General features: G+C 42.5%; 1 protein-coding gene across 2 annotated transcripts in view; it reads right to left on the bottom strand.

The window, feature by feature from the left end:
- Window positions 1-7439: 7439 nt before the first annotated feature.
- FNIP1 (folliculin interacting protein 1) overlaps window positions 7440-19341 on the bottom strand; it is a 152724-nt gene continuing 140822 nt past the window's right edge. For both annotated transcript variants that reach the window (XM_077473330.1, XM_077473331.1), the window contains 2 exons: window positions 14730-14845; window positions 7440-13339 (listed from right to left, as the gene is read on the bottom strand). In XM_077473330.1, coding sequence (XP_077329456.1) covers window positions 13261-13339; window positions 14730-14845 — 195 coding nt within the window. In that variant the 3' untranslated portion in view covers window positions 7440-13260. The remainder of the gene's footprint in view (window positions 13340-14729; window positions 14846-19341) is intronic.

The raw sequence follows: 19341 nt of genomic DNA, 5'->3' as shown, positions 1-19341 counted from the left end.
TATGTAAAAGCGCACCAAACTGATTTGTACCATTAACTGACTTGGTAAAAACAAATGATTTTATATATTTCCTAGCCAAAAAGATTATTAGACACCTTTCTGAATAGGATAGTGCGTCAACCCATTCTATTCTATGTCAATAAAGAGATAGAAGATTGTGTGTAAGGATAGTTAATGAAACCCTACTACATTCGGGGGTATTTATAATGATTCACTGTGCATTCACCCAAACATGCTCTTAGTGTGTATGTTATATAATTACCAGTTTGAGCATTTAATGCCTCATAAATGTGGTGACTATCGCCAAGAGAAGTGAACCCATCGAATGATTATAAATATGCCCCCACACATCAGCTGTGCCAGTTAAATGCTTAAATTACTAGATAAATTCTGATTGCAAACAATTTTCAACATACGTATACATGATTTTTTTAGTCCTTAGATTATTGATGCTGTATCTTTTTCACACAGCTATCAGAATTCCATGTTTTCATTTTTGTCTCAAGTTACTGGTGCCCTCTAGGGTCCCCATGATGATGGTGCATGTGTGGAATAAATGTTTGGTATGCACTGAATGGAAAGGTATAAATAAAAATAAAAATAAATGGTTTAACAAGCAACTCCCCGAATATTTTTTTTTCTGCAGCAACCTTTAAAAAAATAAAAAAAGTTTGTAGTAGCAAGTTCACATTTTGGAAAAGTGTAAAGGTCACTTGATACTAAGTTGGCCATTTTCAAGACCGATAGGATAACTGTTGTCAAAAAAGTACCTGAGAAGCTGGCCACTGTCATTTGAAAAATACTATATATAGTGGGGGAAGGGGGTTCCCTTTAACATGACTTCAAAGACGACATGGAAAAAAAAGTCTATCCATTAAAATTTTTATGTGATCAATGTCTTTAGCCATTTGTGTCTGGCCAGCTGCAGCCATGATCCTGGTATCACTGTATGTACAGTGGTTGGGAACATCCTACAACAGTGCTAGCCAGCTTACTGTGTCCTCAATCACAAATCCTTAGTGTAATGTGAATAAACAGTGCAGCCAGACACCTATCACACCTGCCTCAGTTTTACCAGTAACACTGTAAACCTTATCACAGGCTACATCAGCCGGTGTTACCAAAACATTGCCGCCAACCATTGTCCCTGATTGCAGTGACAACAGACCAATAAACACTATGTGGCACTCAACCACAGCAGGATTGCAGTTGGAGGGAAAGTCAGGAGACACGTTTCCTCTATGGTTTCCTGGGTAACTGAGGAAGTCGTCTATTGGATGCTGCTCCCATGTAACACTGGCAGCCATCTTGGGTCAGGCAGAGCCTATTTAAAGCCCTGGCTCCCAAGCTTGGTGCACATTTTGCTTATTGGTAGTGTAGGGACAGGTATCCGTATGCCAGACACAGTGATTTGTGGCAGGGAGAAGTTCCAGACAAGTAGGGAAAGGATAGGGACATGCCATCATACATGGACACCTCTCCATTTGGACACGGACCAGCCAGGTTCCATTCTGCCCCATAAGACAGATACTATAGGCACGTCTGAGACCTGCTCTGCTGCACATCGCTGTTGCATTCTGACAGTGTTCCCGGTCAGGCACCTTCCAGCTGGGCTTGTTGTGAATTGCTGAACTTTAATATAAGTTCTGTTCTTGGCAACTGGACTCGTGTTCCCTCACACCAGCACCAGTGTCCTGATCACCACCATACTAAAGCCAGTGTCAACAAAGTCGATGCCCGAATTGTAGTGAAGCCATAGCAGTATATGCTAGCACCAGTTCTAGTCAGCCCAGTAACAGTGATCTGATCACCACTACACCACATCTGTGCCAGTGTCAACAGAGCCAGTGGTACCAGACCTGTTCACTCCAGCCCGTGTCCTGACCACTGCCACACTAGTGCTATTGTTAACAGAGTAGTGATGCCAATATGCCATAATTTAAGCCCCCCTTTCTAATTGATTAGAAAGCCTGAAGGTGCTTCTGGATTTTTAGCCTCTATGTGGCTAGGCTGCGAAAAAGTCTCACATGTGGTATTTCCATACTCAGGAGGAGTAGCAAAATGTGTTTTGGGGTGTTATTCGAAGTATGCCTGTCTGAATGTTTTAACTTGGCAAACTGATAATGTTGTGTAGAAAAAAAAACATTTTATTTACTTTTAGCATTTTCCAAATCATTTTGCAAAAAAACTATTAAAAAAACTGCCAATGCCTCTTACTAAATACCTTGGACTGTCTACAAAAGGGGTAATTTTAGAGCCTAAAGGGAAAAAAAAGACATTCAGAACATCAGGATTGATTAGTTTTCATGCAGACTAAATAACACACACCTGATGTTTTTTTTTTTTTTCCTCACCAAAGAAATATAGCATTTTGGCCTTAAGGCTGGGTTCACACTGCTGCGGTGACGAGATCGGATGTGATTCGCACCGCAATGCAGTGCAAATCACATCCGATCTCTGTGCGATGCGAGTTCAGCCATACAGATAGTATGGCTGAATTCGCATCGCATCCGGCCCAAACTCGCACAGGATCCTTTTTTTGGTCCGCAGCAGAATCAGATCGCATGGGTGTTCACACCATGCGATCCGATTTCTGTCCGAGTTTGCAGATCGCACTGCGATATGCGAACTGATCTGGGGGTGTCATTAACTTTTCACTGATACTCCCAGCAGTTCGCATAGGGCAGTGTGAACTGCCGCTGGGAGGCATGCGATGCGGGAACCCGCAGCAGATTCACAGCGTTCCCGCATCACAGCAGTGTGAACCCAGCCTAACTTCTGAAGAAATAAAATTATGCAAATAAATAATCTTTTATACGGAGGGAAAAAAGAAAAAAAAAACAGTGGTGACTGAATGCTACCAAAAGCTCTATATTTCTAAAAAAATGCAATTAATTTGAGTACAGTGTGCTAGATGACAGAGTAATTGTCGAAGTATGAAAAATGGCATGGACTGGAAGGGGATGTAACGGTACGGTATTCATGTGGTTAAAAAGAGTCACTTATAAGAACTGACATTCCTTCCATGAAAATGTAGAAATCATTTATATAGGAGCCACTTATTGAAAAAGTGGAAAGCTTCCAGTTACTATAACCAGATTGGGACAAATACTAATTATCTTGGATTTTTACTATGGTAAGCTTTGGTTAAAATAAATATTATATATATATATATATATTTTAGAGGGTCAGCCTGGGGCAGGGTTAAGAGGGGGTTAATTGAAGAAGGCAGGTACTTCCCCTTCAGGCCTGCTTATTATCAGGTGTGCTGAAAGTATCAGTGTGTAGCTGTTGAGTAGGAGAGACACACAGCAGCACGCTGTATGGAAATGTCCATTGCTGGATGGTGTACCTGCTGGGTGAGCTTAAACCACGAAGACTGTAGCTGTTTGGAGCCATGAACTGTTACCCCTAAGCCTGTGTGCTGATGAACTGCGAGCTGTACCTGTGTGCACATCCGTGTGATAAGACAAGTCTGTCTGGTCTTATGTTTTTTTGCTGTTTTGCTGAATAAAAGCCACTTTTATTTTACTGGACTGCCTCTGAGCCAGCTCTTCACCCCTCTGATCCCCTACAATTGGTGGAGTGTGCATCAGGCAGTTTTAGGGGTCCAGTCTAATCCCATGTCCTGGGTTAAAGCTGCACAGACAGTGAAATCTTCTGAACAAGCCATGGAGGATGTGGTTAAGCAGCTGGTACTGTCTAATGCACAGGCTCGACAGGAGCAACTCCTGGTGCAGACAGTCGCTGTACAACAGGAAACAAATCGCTTACTGAGTGAACAGATAGCGGGATTACAAAAGATGGTGACCCAGCAGGCAGGAAAGAGGAAAGGTGTTCCTGCTGTAAAGAGTGACCCCCGGAAGGCAGTGAAGCGGACCCTGCAAAATATGCCAGCCTTAGACAACGTGGAAGCATACCTAGCTATGTTTGAGCGGGTTGCAGCAAGGTCGGGTCTGCCTGATAAAGACTGGGCAGATGTACTGGCTCCTTTCCTGACCGCAGACCCCCCAACAAGCATACTGTGACTTGGCCCCTGAATCAGCACGCGATTATAAGCTCCTGAAAGCAGAAATCCGAGCAGGGCTGGGAGTGACTGTCACTTTAAAGGCGAACCAAGTCCATGGCTGGCGCTTTGACAAGGCTAAGCCTGCCCGTGCGCAGCTCTACCACCTGATGCACTTGTTCCAAGATTGGCTGAAACCTGAGGAAAAGACACCCACTCAGATTGTGGTAGGTGTCACACTCGATCGTTTCCTGCATGGACTACCCAGGGAGCTCCACCGATGGGTGGCTCAGTCCGAGCCTCAGTCACTGGATGAGATGGCTACAGCAGTTGAGCGCTACAGTTGTGCGGAAAAGTTCCAGGAGAGTCCCTATGTCACAAGAGAGCTGGCCCATTTCAAAGAAGTGCGTTCCAGCACCAGTGTGCCTCCCAGTGATCGCATAGTGGCTGCTTGGAGGGATAATACAACTACCAAGAACACCACATGAGCTTCCAGGGAACCAATAGGGGGAACCCCGTGAGGTTCGCTGTTGGTCCTGCCATCAACTGGGTTATTTGGCAGCCCAGTGTCCAAGTCGGGAAGAACCAATGGAGTGCAACATGGGTTGCCGTCGCTCCATGTATATCCATGCATTATGTGCTGCAACCAACCTAAATCCGCATGAGTGTGTGGTGCGGGTTAATGGACAGGAGGTGGTAGCACTCCTTGACTCTGGGAGTGTCGTTACCCTGCTCCGATCGGACGGGTTGCCAAGAAATCTGGTACCAAGGGAACAGGTTGGGGTCATCTGTGTGCATGGCGATGTTAAAAACTATCCGCTGGCCTGTGTGACCCTGTGTACACCAGCAGGAACGGCTAAACTAAAAGTGGGGGTGGTCCCGGGACTGCCTCATGATTTACTAATCGGGCGAGACTGCCCCATGTTTTGGGTCTTGTATGGGCAAAAGCTCAAAGGTTCAGGGGTTTCCCCCAAAAAGCAAGAACCCACAGAGGTGGTGAATAATACTGTGTTGCAGGAGGTTGTTACTAAGGATCAGTACCAGGTTGCTGAACCTGCAGAAAGTGAGCCCGGTCCCCTGGAGGTGTTTGCAGGATTGGAAGCGGAAAGTATCTCCTCTGAGCCAGACATGTCAGATCTTGGGGGCTCCCGGGAAGATTTCCTTAGAGCTCAGATGAGACCCCACTTTGATCCCCACCAGGGAACAGACCACGGTCTTAAACGGTGAACCACAGCACCCTGGGGCGGACATGAAGTTCCCCCATTTTGCTGTGAATCATGACTTGTACCGAGTAACTAAGGTCAATCAAGAAGTGTTGGAACAACTGGTAGTACCCAAACCTTTTAGGTCTAAAGTGTTGCATTTGGCTCATAGTCATGTACTTGGGAGTCACCTTGGAGCGGCTAAAACTCAGGAATGGGTTTTACAGCGTTTTTTTGGGCCCGGTGTATATCGAGAAATTAAGGACTACTGCGAGTCCTGCCCTACCTGTCAAAGAACCACTCCAATACCCCATTTTCGCAGTCCGCTGGTACCACTTCCAATTATCAATGTTCCTTTTGATCACATAGCCATGGACTTGGTGGGCCCCTTACCCAAGTCAGCTAGGGGACACCAATACATTTTAGTTGTCCTTGACTATGCCACCAGGTATCCAGAAGCGGTCCCTTTAGGAAATTGCTCATCCAAGGTCATCGCATGGGAGTTGTTTCAGATGTTCATGAGAACAGGGCTCCCATCCGAGATCTTGACAGACTAAGGTACCCCGTTCATGTCAAAAGTGATGAAGGAACTCTGTAACCTGTTTAAGATTAAACACTTGTGGACTTCAGTGTTTCACCCACAAACTGATGGGTTAGTGGAGCGGTGCAACAAAACCTTAAAGGGAATGCTAAAGAAAGCAGTTGAGGAAGATGGTCGGGATTGGGATTGCTTGTTACCTCCCTTGTTGTTTGCCATAAGAGAGGTAACCCCAGGCCTCCACGGGGTTCTCCCCTTTAAGCTGGTTTATAGGAGACACCCCCATGGACTACTGGATATAATGAAAGAGACGTGGGAACAAGAAGCTTCCCCGTATCGGAGTGTGTTAGAACACGTGTCTCAAATGCAGGACCGAATAACAAAAGTTATGCCCATAGTACGGGAACATTTGCAGGCTGCGCAAAACAACCAGTCGTGTATACAACGGATCTGCCAAGATTAGAGAGTTTAAACCTGGGGTATGTTGTAGGCAAGGGTGTGATTAAGCCCCAACTAAACAAGGTGGAGGCTATTCAGAAATGGCACCATCCACTCACAAAGAAATAAGTGCGTTCTTTCCTTGGCATTGTGGGCTATTATAGGAGGTTTGTCCCCAACTTTGCCAGTCTAGCAGCACCTCTGACTGATCTCACCAAGGGAAAGAACGCAACTGTTGTTCAGTGGAGAGCAGAAGCAGCGTTCTGCCGATTGAAGCAAGCTTTGTCCAGGAACCAGTGTTGGTAGCTCCTGACTTCCAAAAAGAGTTCCTGGTACAAACAGATGCCTCAAAATTGGGTCTGGGTGCAGTACTGTCCCAGATGATTGGGGGTGATGAGCACCCTGTTGCGTATTTGAGCCGGAAGCTCACGCCAGCTGAGAGGAACTATTCCATTGTGGAAAGGGAGTGTCTCGCAATAAAATGGGCTTTGGAGACACTCTACTACTTGTTGGGATGACCCTTCAAGTTAGTTTCAGATCATGCGCCCCTTAAGTGGATGGCCCAAAATAAAGATAAAAACTCCAGAATCACCCGGTGGTTCCTTGCTCTACAGAACTTCAGGTTTGTAGTGGTACATAGACCGAGAAAGGTACATCAGAATGCAGATGCCCTTTTCCGGGTTGACTGCCACTGGAGTCCTGTTGTCCAGACCCCTGGCCTGGAACAGAGGGGGGGGGGGGGATATGTAGAGGGTCAGCCTGGGGCAGGGTTAAGAGGGGGTTAATTGAAGAAGGCAGATACTTCCCCTTCAGACCTGCTTATGGTCAGGTGCGCTGAAAGTGTCAGTGTGGAGCTGTTGAGTAGGAGAGAGAGACGCAGCAGCACGATGTGTGGAAATGTCCATTGCTGGATGGTGTACCTGCTGGGTGAGCTTAAACCACAAAAAGACTGTAGCTCTGTTTGGAGCCATGAACTGTTACCTCTAAGCCTGTGGGCTGATGAACTGTGAGCTGTACCTGTGTGCACATCCGTATGATAAGATAAGTCTGTCTGGTCTTAAGTTTTATTTTTTATTTTTTTTGCTGAATAAAAGCCACTTATTTTACTGGACTGCCTCTGAGCCAGCTCTTCACCCCTCTGATCCCCTACAATAAAAAAAAAAAAAAAAAAAATATATATATATATATATATATATATATATATATATATATATATATATATATATATAAAAATAAATAAAAGACCACACAGGTATTGACAAGACCAAATTTATTGCACAAAAGTTGCCCACAAAATTGGGTACAGTTAATATGATACAATGCATATTATGGAAAATATTTACAAAAAACAGGAAGACTGCTCTGTACATTATACACATGGTTCATCTAAATAATTTAAGCAAGGAAATAAAGAACACCACTATTTTACAGCAATCCCTAAGAATGCATATATTACACACACACACAGACATACATAGGATGAGCTGATGTTTGCTGCCAGGGAGTTAAGACATAAATGAAAAGATTTCATTGCCAAAATTTTGGTCAACAGCAGGAAAATTGTAGAGAACATTAAAGTACTAGGGAAGGATAAAAAGAACATTGTTAGTTTGTATTGAGTACACTTCAGTGCACAAATGTTGTTATTTGTGGCAGTTTCAAAAGCATTAAATATATACAGAGTTTGTTTTTTTGTTGTTTTTGTTGTTTGTGCGTTTGTTTTTTTGTTTGTTTTTTTTAAAGAAAATTATGAGCACATCTTTTATAAGGTGATCATATATGGTAATAAAGTACCATCATCTCATTACAGGTGAAGTATGCAATTACTGTACACATTACTTTTTTTGCTGGTATTCAGAATAGGTGTTTTGCAAATGTGCACCAATTCCCTGCGCAGTTATGCAAGCACTTCTTTATCAAAAATGTATATTTAAAGGGGGTTGGACTTTTATCAAAGTTGTGACAAGCCTGTCCACTTGTGTCTTTGCCAGGATCCTGATGTCTGCCCTGCTTGAACATAACACAGCTGGTCTCTTTTCCGAACCTCCTGGAGAGGTTATTATGGGTCACCATATTTCACATAAAATAAAGATCATACTTTTTTTTTTACCCACAACTCTCATGACTGGATACATAGAAATTGAAATTCATTTGCAAACATCCAATATATGGATTTCATTTGTAGATTTAGCCTTTTACTTGGAGTTGCAATTTAACATCAAAATAAGGCATTTAACAGCAATGCAGATAAGGTAGCAAGACACAGTATGGACAGATGAACCTGCCATTTGTCAATTTTTAGCTTCCCTTAATTTAATCAGAAATTAGGCATCCAATTATAAAACATAGGGAAAAAATCTAAATAGCTTTAGCCAAAAGTGAAAATGGTTATAAAGGAACAGTTTAGGAACTCATCTGGAAATGTGTACCAAGCATGGTTTTCCTACACAGAGATCACATAATTTCATAAGAACAAAAATATTAGCGAAAAACTAGTGATAACCTTTACCTCAAATGGCTGGTTGCATAGGCTTGCAAGGACTTTTTTGAGGTCCAAACATGAAGCATGTCATGAATGTCACAGCAGAGAAGTGTAATTTATGGAAAGTCCAAGAATCATTGGGTATTAACAGCTGGTGATGCCCATGGGGCTTATCTTTGCAAATGCAGCTTTGAAAATTAAATATATAATCTTTTCTCCAACCTAAATTTTACTGCTCTTTTTTCAGGACCGATAAGCTAAACTTGATGATCTAATAGACATACCGGCAGTCCCAAAGTTAAAAACAAGATAAGTTTCGTAGGTTTGGAAGTTAAATTGGTATTGTAAGTTGGTACATTTTTTAAGGGCAACTCCAGCCAAAATATTTTGACTTTTTTTTTTGCATAGCATCGGGAAGGGTTAGAACACCCCTGTAATGTTGGTTTTTCTGTCTGTGCCCGTTCAGAAGATATCACCTCACTTTCTGTCCCTGCGACAATTGTTTTTTAAAAAATGTGGGTTGTTGTGGAAACAAGGATTGGTTATAAAGCATCAGTGGAGACACTTTTTCCCATAACTCTTACAGGAGTGAATTTCCCTTCCTGGGGGCAGATTTCCTCTCACTTTCTGTTGTCTCCCTGCATTTATAAGTATGAATGATTTGTAAGTTGGAGGTTTGTAACTCGGGGACTGCTTGTATCAAGCTATCTGCCCTCAATGTTCTTAATTTGGATATATACACACACACCCCTGTGCTCAATTACTTGAACAAAATGTTTTATGTCTCCAAATATGTTATGCAATAGGAAATGTCCTCTCTCTTCAGATCATCTCTTACAGACTGGCATTCCATTTCATAGCTCACTTAACAAAACCAACATATTGGTTAGTAAAATTTGTATGTTTTTTTTTTTTTATAAATCTATGTATGGTTATAATAATAATAATAATAAAAAAAATTTAAATATGAAATATTTAGCATCTTCCATAATGGTAATAAAAATGAAGAATATCCCAAATATAAGCGATGCACATTTAATATATAACCGAGTTAATGTAAAGGTTTGAAAAAGAAAGGCTCACTAAATACAAAGCATAGTGTGCAATATACTCAAAACAGGATGATAGCAGCAGTAACCAAACTGACCCTAATCTGGACATATTAGAAATTAAAGGGGAATCAAATGCTTTTTCACAAAAATAAGAATTACACTATGTTAACCTCTATTGCAGTGTGTGGGTTGCATACTAAAAATGGTTTGGTCTACACAAATGTAGCTATAACAGGAAAAAAAAATGTTAAATAGATTATGAAGATAATTATGTTGAATTCAAGAAGTACTGTAAAAATGTTTACAAAATATAGGTCATACTGCTTTCATGCGTGCAGCAGCACGTACACTTGTGCATATATTATATGTCTGTCTATAAATAAAACAGAGGAAAGGATATTGCTATACTAGCACTGGGGAATTATTAACAGTATTATTGCATACATCCTTTCCTTGGAGCAGGTCTATATGTAGAAATCTTATACAGTGCACTCATGCCCCAGCATAAAGGAGCAGTAGCTAAAACCAATGTCCCAATTTAATAAGTGGAACTCATTATGGGAGGTTTTTAGTGAAGGCCACGTATTCAATACATGAAAAAGGGGATTTCTTTAGTGAGGCAGTCTCCAACCTCTATCTGCCTGTGAGCCATGTTCAAATATCACAAATGTGGATTAGCCAGGGTCTGAAAAACATTACTCGGCATTATGCTCAAGTCAAGTTTTTCCCATATATCAAAGGGAAGCAGCGATATAGTCTGATGCATCTCATTTAGATATGTTTCATTTCCAATAGATTTCACAACAGCTGATTGGAGGAAAGGCGCACATCCCCTCTCCTCATAGGTAGAGACTTTCAGCTCTGATTGTTGAATCTTTCAGCACGCTGCTAATCTATTCATAGCATCCCGGCTGCTTTTATATGTGTCAGAGAACTTGTCAGGAGTTATCAGGCTGATAACAGAAGAATGGAGCAGGAGACAGCTACGAGACAGAGAGAGATAAGAAAACACTGCAGAAATAAGTGCCCAGCTCAGATTTCATGAATTGGGTTTACATCCACTTTAAATGATTTAGAGGTTTAAATGTTAATCAGTTGTGCACAGAGTTTTGAAATAAGAAAATGCTTCCTTCCGGAGGCTGCTGTGAGCCTGCCAGTAAGCCCTAAGCAGACTTTGTGTACAGATCACAAACGGCAACCTAAAAAAATGTATTTTGCAATGGCAAGGTGATGAAAATGGGAGAAGAGGTATTTCCATACAAAAGAGAAAATTTACAAAGAATTCTAAAAATAAACTGAATCTCAAATTATTCATTGCTGCTTTAGTACACACGATTATTGCAGAGTAGAACAATCCAAAACCTGTTTTCCATAAAACGATACGAAAGCATTGGGGCTATTAATCAACCTGTCTAATAATCCAGAGAGCCAAATATTTTAAGGAGATAAGTCATAACAGACATTGAGGATCCAATCCTTCAAAAAATGCAGGTTGCTTGCCTGCCATGCTGACCCTTTTGCTTCAGTATTGGGTCACTCACCTGAAGCACGTATTCGGATTTCAAACTTTCCTGATGTGCATACTTTTTTTTCGGCCAGAAAATGATGAAGCTAGCATTTTCTAGGACATCAGCAATTGCATTCCCCATACCAATCTGACAACAGCTTTGCTTTAACACATTATACGTTTTTGTAAAAATTAGGGTTAAAGCGGAGATCCACCCAAAAGTGGAACCTCCACTTATCTGCTTCCTCCCCCCTCTGGTGCAACATTTGGCACCTTTCAGGGGGGAGGGGGGAAAGGGTACCCGTTTTTGACAGGCACCCTTCCCCACCTCCAGGAGATGGCACAGCGGCGCCGTCCCTCTGAGGTCCGACCCTCTGCCTCCTTCCTCCACTGCCGGGCCAGTTAGAAAGCACAGCACGCTTTGCAAAGTAGGGAATCAGCTGTGAAGCCAAAGACTTCACTGCCTGTTTCCCTTAATGGATGGCAGGGGCAGCATCCGACAGCTGATCCGAAAATAGTCTGGGGTGTCCACATCACGGGCTCCCTGGAAAGGTAAATGTCCATATATTAAAAGTCAGTAGCTACAGTATTTTTAGCTGCTGACTTTTTTTTTCCCCAGGTGGAGCACCGCTAATAGCCATAGGCATCCCTTAAAACACTAATATGACATACCTGCAAATCAGGGGAGCTTTCCCTTACCAACTATAGTTCACTTGGAAGATATTTATTTTAGTTTATAAAGTGCAGGAATTGTGCAGAAATGTAAAAATTGGGAAAGCGCAGCAATATTTCAGTAACACTCTTTGAAATAATCTGTGCACATATAAAATATGAGAAAATATGTGAATTCTGCAAACAAACAAGTCCTTAAAAAGTTCAAAAACTGCAGAAGGATTTACATGGTGAGGTCCCTCTAGAGTAACATCAGTAAAATAGAAAGGCCCCTAAAGTTAACAAATATGTAAAAATGGGGGAAACAAGAAAAGTGGATGAACTATTGAGTTTACGCATTGATAACTGTGTTCCATAACTTTCCTGTATTTTTGTGAGAGATTGGCACACTAATGAGGTAGTACAACATGCTAAATTCGATTTCATTAAAATGTTCGTGCTGCCCACAAAAATCATGGCTGTCATTTTGTAGGGTCAGCAAATTATTTCAGTCTAAGTGAAAAGTGATAAACAATAACAAATGGCTGGCTTAATTGTGTGTAAGGGACAGGGGCGCTTAAACATTAAAGAGGCACTGTACTTTGCTCATTCAGGGTGGCCTTCAGACAGCTTACCCCGGAGCTTATATACATGCTCCCCCAAACCACTGGAGCTCTGGCTAAGAGTGGGACTTCCCACACTGGAACTTGGTCTTGGATGTCGCAGCAGGAAGTGGCGAGGGAGCGCACCTCAAATTGGCTTCAGTACACCATTTTTGCTCTTTAATGCCTTCCTAAAGGCCAGCACAGTTCATTAAAGTGACTGAACAGTAACTTGTATGTTTATAAAATGTGCTATTTCAAAGGGTTTGATATGAATCGCATTATACATTGCCAATGGGTACAAAAAATACAGATAAAAAGCACTGCTCTCATAGAAGTCACCTGACAGAATTAGTGATTTTAGAGGTTTTGTTAGTATAAAGCAAACATTTAAAGTCATCCTCAACATTTGTTCAATTCCTCTTAGTCTATTTACAATATAACCAATAATCATCCCCCCCATCCCCTCAAAAAAAAAAATAAAATAAGTCTCCATCTTCAAAATTTGGAACAGGAGTCTAAAATGTTGCTGTAAAAGAACTCAAAATTGTGTTACTCTAAAAATGAGTATACTTTTCTTTTTGAGATTTCTATTCAACAGTCTTCAATACTTTTATATGTATGACTCTCACATATACAGGAGTGAACCTTCTCCTCCTCTGTGATTATCTTCAGGATTTGACAGATCACAAAGTCAGCTGTCATTGTTACCAGATTCTGCAAAAAGGACACTGTCTTTTAATAGTACTTCTGGCAATTCAGTCCATCTAATGCATCTTCCATTATAGAAGGATCTGAGCAACATATGGAGAGTGGGTGCTGGCAACAGCGGCAAGCAAGGGAAGATCACTTGATTCAATTCTGCAAAGAAACAGACAAAAATCACTAAACCAAATCACTAAAGAGAAATCAGACCCTCCATGCTCCATATTATATGTAAGGACTCATGTATATAGGAATAATAAAATACAGATATCTAGAGAGGATCTTGCTGGTAGAAATTGCATTTAATGGTCCTTAAACTGTTTCTGCTTTGAGGCCAGTTTAGGCAGGGACATATTTTGGGGATTGGAGGCCTAGAAGGCAGGGAACAGGCAGATCAATAGGCCCACAGAGAGGTTCACTGATAGAGGGCAAAGAGAGCTGTATAGGAAGGCACAAAAAAGCAAGGGAAGAGCGGCAAGGATGAGAGATAGAGAGAGAAGAGGGGGAACATAGCACAGAAAAGGGCAGGAGGAAAGCCTGAGAGCAGTGGGGATCATAGAAAAGAGAGGGGCAGGAGTCGAGGGGCACATGAAGGTGGGGGAGAGCAGCGGCATCAGAGGGCACACAGCAGGGGACCTGATCAGCAGCACATACTGAGGCGGAAGAACTGTCACAGACAGGGCACATTTCAGGGTAGCTGGCGACAGTAGAAGGGGTGAGGTGGACACATTTGTAATGACTGATCAGGGGTTTGTCAGCCACCACCAACAGCTATTCAATTAACCAGCAGAGTCATGAGCTTATGGGCAGAAGGAAAATCCTGGTGTAAGCCCTACGTCCTAGGCAGCAAAAGGGTTAATACATTTATTTTTATTACTGTAATCTGATCAGTACAGCATTAAGCAGGTGGATACTTTAGCCTGAAGGTGGCAGTGGTCATCTGAAAGCTGAAGGCTGTAATTTTTGTCCAGCTAAACCTCTTATCTTGCATGTGAGCTATACATTATAGCAGACAGTGATTGCATCACTATGAACAATTCTCACTGGTTTCTGCTTTTCAGTGGGAACACATCTGCAGCACGGAGGCATCATGCTGGGGAACTTAAATATGGTAGGCAGAAAGGTGTTATTTATTTACAAGGGTTAAAGTGCAGTCAGATGAGACTAAGTTTGTTGGTAGATGTACAATTTGTTGCACATGATTAGTGGAACTCATCTCACCTTGTGCAAAACCGGTCTTAGACCTTGCAATCTGTTCAGCTACAAGGAACCAATATAAAAGGTTTAGGAGTTTCAGCGCTCCATGTGCATTTGTCACTCCAAAGAAGCTCAGGAATCAAACTTTGGCCCTGAGCCAGGGGCGTTTTTATACACATGTTTTGTCACAAACTTACGCGTTTTGTTGCGTGGCAAAATCACAGTGCGTTTGGGGTGCCATTCGTGAAGAATTCCACCCACGATCCCTAATCACCCAAATGTAAACAAGACCTTCCTGTTAAGCGTTGCTTTTCAGTTGATGAATGAAAATGACTCTAGAGAATCTTACCCTAGCACCATGCTTAGCTCCTTTACATGGACTCTTGTTTGTCCTTTTAGGTATTCAGACAACATTCGACTCTTGAAGTACAGCTCCTGTAACCTGTCCTCCAGGTGCATAATACACTAGAGAAAAACAAACCGCTGTAAATATTTTTGACCAAAGCTCTATTACACAGGATATCACAAGACTTGTCAGTTGGGAGGGAAACGTTCGACTTGGGGAGGTAATCTTGTATGATATATTTTATGCTGTTTCATTCATACATTTTCAGGAAGAACATTAGTAAATCATTGTTTTAGCAAAAACAGAATACTCAGATAATATTTGCAAAAATATATGACTGCAGAAATCTGTAGCCACAGAAAGAACATTGACCTTCAAAGAAACCAACATCCCAACTAAGTAATTGAAACTAGTTAGCATTAAACCTCTGCCCAAACTATGCACACTAATTGATTTACCTATACTAAGTATATTGCAAGACCCTATCACCGGCATGACTCCTAGAGGCAGAGGCATGATGGGATTTGCAGTTTCACCACAGCTTGAGGGCCGAGGTTGCCTACCCCTGCAGTAAACAAACAAGTGCTCATTCACCCCCACAGCTAAAAGTGTTGTGGAAAAATGTATCTTCAAAGTTCACAACATAATTTTTTCAACCACTTATTTTACAAGAAAATCTTGGAAGGTTGTCGAGCTCTCAAATATAAACAAACAGTCGTTTCTAAGCTGCCAATAACTGACAAAAAAATGGACTTTAGAGTTGTGATATTTTAGGATATTTACTTCACATCACACACAGCTAAAAAGGGTCAGGGGCGGCCTTTTTTTATGACATTTTACTGCCTTGCTAGGAATATATAATCCCGTTAATGGTCATAGTTTGGGTACAGGTGCACATCACAGGATAGTTTCACCTTTACATTTTACACCCATATTTAGAGTACAGCCATATAATATGCTCCAGCATCCCCCACCTTCTTTCAGGACAGCGGCCAGAGGGGTTCCTTTCCCCCTGCAGTCTGTGTCACATGTAAAATTGGTGTGTCTGTGTGGTGCTATGCCTGCACAGCAATGTCATTCATTTACTAGGATCTGAAAAGAAATCTACAAGTCCTATCTGCCAACACAGAAGCAGTTCTCAATGAACTACACTTTTGTTGATTACTGCACTCACAGTCCACTGACATGTCCGCAAGCTTTCTAACTGAAAGCCCATATGGAGATAATGGTGGAAGTTTCTGCATGTACCCAACACTGCACTCAAGATCAACTAATCGCAGGTGCAATGCTTTGCATGCCCCTTTGGAAAACTAAATTTTCCTGCAAAAATATGTGCATTTATTATTTTTTCCTTAGTGATCTTAGCCTTTAAAGTTATTGTAAGGCTTTTTTTTGTTTTTAAAAAAAATAACAAACATCGTTTTGCACAGAGTGGCCCGATCCTAGTCTTCCTGGGCCCCCGGCGGCTCTCGTGGCTCCTCCTTGCATCGTCTAACCCCCTAATTTCAGTATAAATACAGCTGTTCTGTGAAGCCCTCGGTGGTTTGTTGGAGAAGCTTAGTGAACAAACTGCATCATGAAGGCCAAGAAACACACCAGACAGGTGAGGTAAAGTTGTAGAGAAGTTTAAAGCAGGGGTAAGTTACGAAAAATATCCCAAACTTTGAACATCTCATGGAGCACTGTTCAGTCCATCATCCAAAAAGGGAAAAAATATGGCACAACTGCTGCACCTACCAAGACATGGCCGTTAGGGGTACAACAGATCTTCGCCGACCTGTTCGGATCGGCACACACTGCGAACCCGCTGAGCAATCCGCGGCCTCGGCCTTAGGAAAGGCCGCAGCTTCGGCCTAGCTCCGGAGCAGCGGCCATCTTGGTGCACCCATCGGCCGTTTACAATGTGATCACTCCGTCATTTGACAGAGGGATCACTTGTAAACAAACCGGCTTCATGATGATGCCGGTTCCCCTCTCCCCTCTGTGTACAGATCTGTACAGTGTAGGGGAGAGATCGGACAGCAGTGCTGTGAGCTGGATGCCCACAGTGCTGCTCTGTGACAATTGCAGTTGCAGTCACAGCCATCCCTCCATACCCAGCCAATACCCAGCCATGTTCAGCCGTATCCAGCAGATATTACAGTGGGGGAGATGACGTGGATATTACAGTGGGGGAGAGGATGTGGATATTACAGTGGGGGAGAGGACGTGGATATTACAGTGGGGGAGAGGACCTGGATATTACAGTGGGGGAGAGGACCTGGATATTACAGTGGGGGAGAGGACCTGGATATTACAGTGGGGGAGAGGACCTGGATATTACAGTGGGGGAGAGGACCTGGATATTACAGTGGGGGAGAGGACCTGGATATTACAGTGGGGGAGATGACCTGGATATTACAGTGGGGATATTTTGGTTATTACAGTGGGGATTATATGGTGGTGGAATTTTCACAGGTTTTTGCAAATTCAATTATTATTTGCTGATCCGAAAAATGATCCTATCCATGACTCTGATCTGAGGAACGATCCGATCCGTGAGTTTTTTGATCCGTTGCACCCCTAATGGCCGTCTACCTAAACTGACAGGCCGGGCAAGGAGCGCAATAATCAGGGAAGAAGCCAAGGGGCCCATGGTAACTCTGGAGGAGCTGCAGAGATCCACAGCTCAGGTGGGAGAATCTGTCCACAGGACAACTATTAGTCGTACACTCCACAAATCTGACCTTTATGGAAGAGTGGCAAGAAGAAAGTCATTGTTGAAAGAAAGCCATGAGAAGTCCTGTTTGTAGTTTACGAGAAGCCATGTGGGAGACACACATGTGGAAGAAGCTGCTCTGGTCAGATGAGACCAAAATTGAACTTTTTGGCCTAAAAGCAAAATGCTGCATGTGGCAGAAAACAAACACTGTACATCACCCTGAATACACCATCCCCACGTGAAACATGGTGGTGGTAGCATCATGTTGTGGGTATGCTTTTCTTCAGCAGGGACAGGGAAGCTGGTCAGAGTTGATGGGAAGATGAATGGAGCCAAATACAGGGCCACCTTAGAAGAAAACCTGTTAGAGTCTGCAAAAGACTTGAGACTGGGGTGGAGGTTCAACTTCCAGCATGACGACCCTAAATATACAGCCAAATCCTAAATATAATTGAGTGTGGCAAGACTTAAAAATTGCGCTCCATCCAATCTAACAGAGCTTGAGCTATTTTGCAAAGAAGAATGGGCAAACATTTCACTCTCTAAGTGTGCTAAAGGTGGTTCTACAAAATATTGACCTGGGAAGGGATGGGGGGGGGGGGGGGGCTGAATAGAAATGCATGCCACACTTTTCACATATTTATTTGTAAAAAACGTTAAAAGCCATTTATCATTTTCCTTCCACTTCACAATTATGTGCCACTTTGTGTTGGTCTGTCACATAAAATCCCAATAAAATACATTTACGTTTTTGCTTGCAACATGAAAATGTGGAAAATTTCAAGGGGTATAAATGACACCTGTCCACAAAAACAATCAGATTCCAATCTCTCCACCATGGCAAAGACTAAAGAGTTGTCCAAGGATGTCAGGGATCAGATTGTAGACCTACACAAGGCTGGAATGAGCTACAAGACCAATCGCCAAGCAGCTTGTTGAGAGGGTGACAACAGGTGGTGCAATTATTTGCAATTGGAAAAAAAAACAAAAAACACACAAAATAACTGTCAACCCCCCCCCATCTGGGGCTTGCCGTTTCAATAATCATGAGAATGGTGAGGAATCAGCCCAGAACTACACGGGAGAATCTTGTCAATGATCTCAAGGCTGCTGGGACCATAGGCACCAAGAAAACAATTGATAACACATTACGCCTTGAAGAACTGAAATCCTGCAGTGCCCATAAGGTCCCCCTGCTCAAGAAAGCACGTGTACAGGCCAGTCTAAAGTTTGCTAATGAACATCTGAATGATTCAGAGGAGAACTGGGTGAAAGTGTTGTGGTCAGATGAGACCAAAATCAAGTTATTTTTTAATTAACTCGCCATGTTTGGAGGAGAAGGAATGCTGCCTATGACCCCAAGAACACCATCCCCCACCATCAAACATGGCGGTAGAAACATTATGCTTTGGAGGTGTTTTTCTGCTAAGGGGACAGGACAACTTCACTACATCAAAGGGACAATGGACGGGGCCATGTAACGTCAAATCTTGGGTGAGAACCTCCTTCCCTCAGCCAGGGCATTGAAAATAGGTCATGAATGGATATTTCAGCATGACAATAACCCAAAGCACACGGCCAAGGCAACAAAAGGAGTGGCTCAAGAAGAAGCACATTAAGGTCCTGGAGTGGCTTAGCTAGTGTTCAGACCTTAATGCCATAGAAAATATGTGGAGGGATCTGAAGGTTCAAGTTAGCAAACATCAGTCTCGAAACATTAAAAAAAGAGGAGTGGGAGAAAATGCCTCCCGAGATGTTTGCAAACCTAGTGGCCAACTACAAGAAACGTCTGACCTCTGTGATTGCTAACAAGGGTTTTGCCACCAAGTACTAAATCATGTTTTGGAAAGAGGTCAAATACTTATTTCACTCATTAAATGCAAATCAATTCACAACTTCTTTGAAATACGTTTT

The sequence above is a fragment of the Lithobates pipiens genome, unplaced genomic scaffold (genome assembly GCF_037356315.1).
Source record: "Lithobates pipiens isolate NorthernLeopardFrog02 unplaced genomic scaffold, aLitPip1_a1.2 Scaffold_8, whole genome shotgun sequence".
Lineage (NCBI taxonomy): Eukaryota > Metazoa > Chordata > Amphibia > Anura > Ranidae > Lithobates > Lithobates pipiens.
Note: the sequence above shows the minus strand (reverse complement) of the source record. Positions and strands in the feature narration are given on the sequence as shown.